Below are 4644 nucleotides of genomic sequence, written 5' to 3'. Positions count from 1 at the left end.
CTACAACCTTACCAGGCCTTCTGACAGGGAAATACTACCTTAGCCCTCAGCAGCTGAGGGAACATCATGAACCAGTAATGGTCTACCAGCCTAGAGACTTTTTCCGTGCACAGTCTCAAAAAGAGACATCACTAACTAACACTATGGGGGGATATAAAGAGAGCTTTAGCAGTATACTGTGTTTTGGGTGTCTTGATGTCTACTCCCAGGGAAGCCTAGGGATGGATATTCATGTTTCTGATCTGAATCTGCTTACCAGGAGAAAACTAAGTCGACTTTTGGATCCACCTGATCCTATGGGCAAAGATTGGTGCCTTCTGGCCATGAACCTGGGCCTGCCTGATCTTGTTGCAAAGTACAATGCAAATAATGGAACACAAAATTACTTTCTGACAAGTCCAGTCCATGCCCTTCTGCAGGAGTGGAGTAACGCTCCTGAGAGCACTGTAGGTATCCTCATGTCTAAGCTGAGGGAATTAGGTCGCAGAGATGCAGCAGACTTTTTACTGAAGGCATCTTCTGTATTCAAAATAAACTTAGATGCTAATGGTCAAGAGGCTTATGCTTCCAGTTGCAACAGTGGCACATCTTATAACTCGATCACCTCTGTAGTGTCACGGTAAGAGCCGGTGTTCTGCATGGACACCTTTTTTCAAACTGCAGAAAGGATAAAAGATACAGTGCAAGAGTTTCTGTGCATTTTAGTTTATGAAGTCTTACAACAAAGGGTTTTTATCCTTCTCCAGCACCACCTTTTTGTGCATAAACTTTCTACCTTTAACTGTGAGTTGTTGCTTTTTATCTATTAAAAAGGCTGGTGTACTTCTGGTGTTTTAAAATTATTCCTGATACATAATGTGCTGCTTAATACTGCCATTTAAACTGGAAAGTCTTAACTTTTGGATTACGCACTGCAACTGTTTTATAAAATACGTCAATTCTTCCCATAGAAGTTAAGGGAAGAAGAATAGCACATCTTGTCTGAAATGTGTATTTCTTACACCCATTTTTTTTTCTTTTCATCATGTCCTTTGCTTAACATTTTTTTTTTTTATATTTCTAAGGAGAGAAATTCACCATTTGTGGTCAGTCTGACTGAATTTAAAACCACATTGTTTATAGCTGAAAAAGTGAGTGCCTTTTGCAGAAGGGAGGGTGCAGTTGATTTGTATGACCCTGCTGGAGTTACAAGAACATGCTACCTCTGTTTCACTTAAATTGTCTGCATGCTTATCATTGCAAGTGGTGCTTGCCTTTTATGTTTTCCTGCACTTCTAAGACATTGGTGATGTCTCACACAGAGCATTCTTGTGCCAGTACTATGGGTATAGATGTGTGATACCTAATCAACTTCGATTACAATCAGATAATAATGTGGAAATCTCTTAAACTTGCCAATTATCATGCTTCATTATTTCCATGCACCTCAGGTAAAAGTTCATATCGTCATAGAGTTCAAAAGACGCAAGTGTTGGATACTGCAGAGTAATATTGTATAGCTGTCAGTTGTAATTTGTGTATAACAAAGGTTTTCTACTGTTAGATCCTGCATTACTTACTTCCTGTACTTGAAAACTTTGATGGGGATAAAACAAAAAGGAAGCAAGGTTTCTTGCAGTGATAACTTTAAAATTGTTATGAGGGAATATGACCCATTCTCTGTTTTAAAAAGCATGTAATTTTAATGGTGCGACGTGTGTTTGTTTATATATATTGTATGTACATATATTAATACTATTTTTTCCTTAATCTTACAATGTAGTAAAATTTTAAAGGATTTTTCTACAAATAAACTGTTGCTTGTTGCATCCTTGTTTTTCATATTCTGTAGCTGGGAGGGATCAACTCATCTCTGTTCCTTACAGTCACAGTCATGGAGAGGCAAAGCCAGGCTTCTGAAGGTCTGGGAACCTCCTGTTTCACTCCGGGGGGTTTCTCAGCACGTTTTTCACTGCAGAGGGATTGGCATGCATTTGGACAAATAGCAGGCCAAAGCGGTTTGCTGCATAGCTCTCCTTTGCGTTTTTTACAATGAAAACCAAAGCAGCAGATGTGAGTCTGTCATCGGGAACCCTCCAGATGGTGCTGTGTTGTAGAGGAGGAGGATGCTACATTAGAGCCTGTGTTGCAGTAATGGCCCTTTACATTAAGGGTTCCCTCATCACACGAGGGACAGTGCTGCTGCTGCTATTTAAGCTCTGCATTGCTACCGATAGCTGCACAGCCTCTGTGCAGGCAGCTGTGAACAACACCTCCTCCCTGTATATGCTGCAGTGGAATTAAACTCTTCTTGAAGTGCTAGCTGCCAGTTGCCACTGCCTTTCTTTGCATATTTTACCCTTGCTTCATTAAATTCTTCCCAGGCATCACTGGGCTCCTTTGTTAAATACTTTTTAAGAAGTTAGTCCTCAGTGAGCAGTATGGTTAATGAGCAGTCCTTCCCTGAGGTCTCTGGTCTTATCCTCCCCTGCCTCTGACAAGCCCAGTTCAGCATCTCCTACCACTGCTCCAAGCAGTTCAGTGAAGAGCCCAGCTTTCCACAGCCCCCGTTTCCCTGTTACTTCTTGGCCACCACCACGCTGCACCTTCCAGCTGTGGGCACGTTCAGCACTTCTGTCAAACTCTGGCATGCAGAGGGGTCTTTCTTACCTGGTTTTCTGGCTGGTTTCTTGGCCTGCTGCTGCACAGACATCAACCTTGGCGTTACCTTCACTGTGTGCCTGTGCCTGCAGAGGAGCAGGACTTGGTGTCACGAGCCCCGTGAGAGCAGAAACTGCTGTGAGGTGCTTTTCACGTGCAGGGTTGTCAGCAGTGTCTGGTAGTTTGGGATTTAGTTCACCGCTGTACTGCTTGTGGTGGAGTGGCAAGATTTTGAGATAGTGGGTACCTCCTACCCGATCTGCTGCCCCAGATGCTTTATGCACACTCAAGATGCTTGGTTGACTTACCTACATGGATGCAGCACTCATTTTTTCTTTACTCTTTTCTTTTTTTTCTTTTTTTTTTCTCCCAGCAGCACATTCTTGACAATACTCAGCTGCCATTTACTGTAAAATGCAGAGTATAAATTACTTAGTGCATGCTGTGATGGCTCTTTGGCAGTCACAGCCTATTGCATCACTTACAGTTTTAATGGTAATAGGTTCAGGAAAGTGAATCACAGTCATAGGATCGCTTTGGATTGCTTTCCCATAAATCATGTGCCACTGACATTGTTGTCCTAAATGACAATTTTGACCAAAAAAAAGGTTGGCAAAGTGACAAGTGGGCATCCCTCCTGTTCCTTCACTTTTATTGATTTCCTGTTTTACTTTGTGATTAGAACACGGAGCAGAGCTTTGTTCCACAATTTTTAGAACTGTGTTTAAAATGCACTGATCCTGCCTGACTCACTCCAGAAATGGAGGAAAAATACAAATCTTTGCAAGATAAAAGTTTAGCCATAATGTAAATTATATATAGTTTCCGCAAGAGACATGCACAAGGAACTCAGATGCAGCTGGTGAAATAAACTGAATACTAACCATTAGGAGACTGCCTTCCTTGCACGTCTTCGTAGCCTCAGAGCAAAGCTTCTGAAACAGTGTTGAGAATAAAGCAGATTAGCCCCAGTGTTCATTTTGTCTTAAAAATCTGTAATACAAACTCTCATGCTTGCAACACAGTTGCTCAAGGCCAAGATGCATGACAGATGATGATGTTACTGACATCTAAAGAAGAAGAAGATAGGGAAGAAGTGAGCATTTTACTGCAAACTATTTTTCCAAGTATTTTCTTGCTAGCATGCAGCAGCATAGGATAGGAAAGTGATTCATGTTGCTATTTGTATTATGTTTTACTGGTTTTACTCTCTATGGGAGTTTTGCTGCTGACCTGGCTGGTGAGCCACCAAGAGATAGGTGGCTGCATGCAAGTGATTTTGAGAGTGGGACAAGTGAATCCCGAGGTGACCTTGGGTGGAGGTGGATATATATGATGCTTTTGCCGTAACAGGATGTTAACTGGAGACAGACACAGGTTTTGGGATCCTGTGATTCAAATGATTGAGAAAGAGTTATGAAACTACAGGAGTTTTAGCAACTCCAAAGTGTCAAGAGATGGACAGAGCCAGGAGGCTTAGAAAGGAGCCCAAGCACAGTTTCCTGAGTGGTCAGGTCTCTAGAGAGGGCGACGGTGAAGCTGTTACAGCTGCCTGTGCTGGAGCCAGCTGCAGCTTCTAAACCTCTGCTGCCTGCACGGCCCTCTCCAAGAGGAAGGTACTTGTCTGTGCATTGCAGCTGTTGTATTCCAGAGATGCTCTGTTGCCGAGTGCAGTATCCTCTTTGAAGGTGGCCTGAAAACACTATATACAATATCAAAATGTATTTCCGTTTGACTTTTTGTTTGTGAAAATCAGTCCAGCAGGTCACAAAAAACATTAAACAGAGCTGCAGATTCACTCCAATATCTTTTCAGTCTTTGATTCAGAAGGCAAGGTAATGGGTTGAAAAGAGGAAGAAAATCAGTTTTCAACAATGCCTGAGGTACTTGATTTCCAAAAGGGTTACAGCCAAGCTGCCCAGGTAGCAGTGTTTGTGTCTCCAAAAGTCAGCTGAGCTGCAGGTAGAAGCAAACTGATGATATTGCTCTGTGTGGTTACACTGT

General features: G+C 42.3%; 1 protein-coding gene across 1 annotated transcript in view; it reads left to right on the top strand.

Moving 5' to 3' along the window:
* DAPK1 (death-associated protein kinase 1) overlaps positions 1-623 on the top strand; it is a gene marked incomplete at its 5' end in the record, with an annotated part of 26009 nt that extends 25386 nt beyond the window's left edge. Inside the window, one exon of the mRNA XM_010192771.1 lies at positions 1-623. This exon is cut by the window's left edge and continues 628 nt beyond it. Within this exon, the coding sequence (XP_010191073.1) occupies positions 1-623 (623 nt within the window).
* Positions 624-4644: the final 4021 nt, after the last annotated feature.

This window comes from Mesitornis unicolor, unplaced genomic scaffold (assembly GCF_000695765.1).
Source record: "Mesitornis unicolor isolate BGI_N332 unplaced genomic scaffold, ASM69576v1 scaffold6099, whole genome shotgun sequence".
NCBI classification, from domain to species: Eukaryota; Metazoa; Chordata; class Aves; order Mesitornithiformes; family Mesitornithidae; genus Mesitornis; species Mesitornis unicolor.
This window is presented reverse-complemented; position numbering and strand designations above follow the sequence as displayed.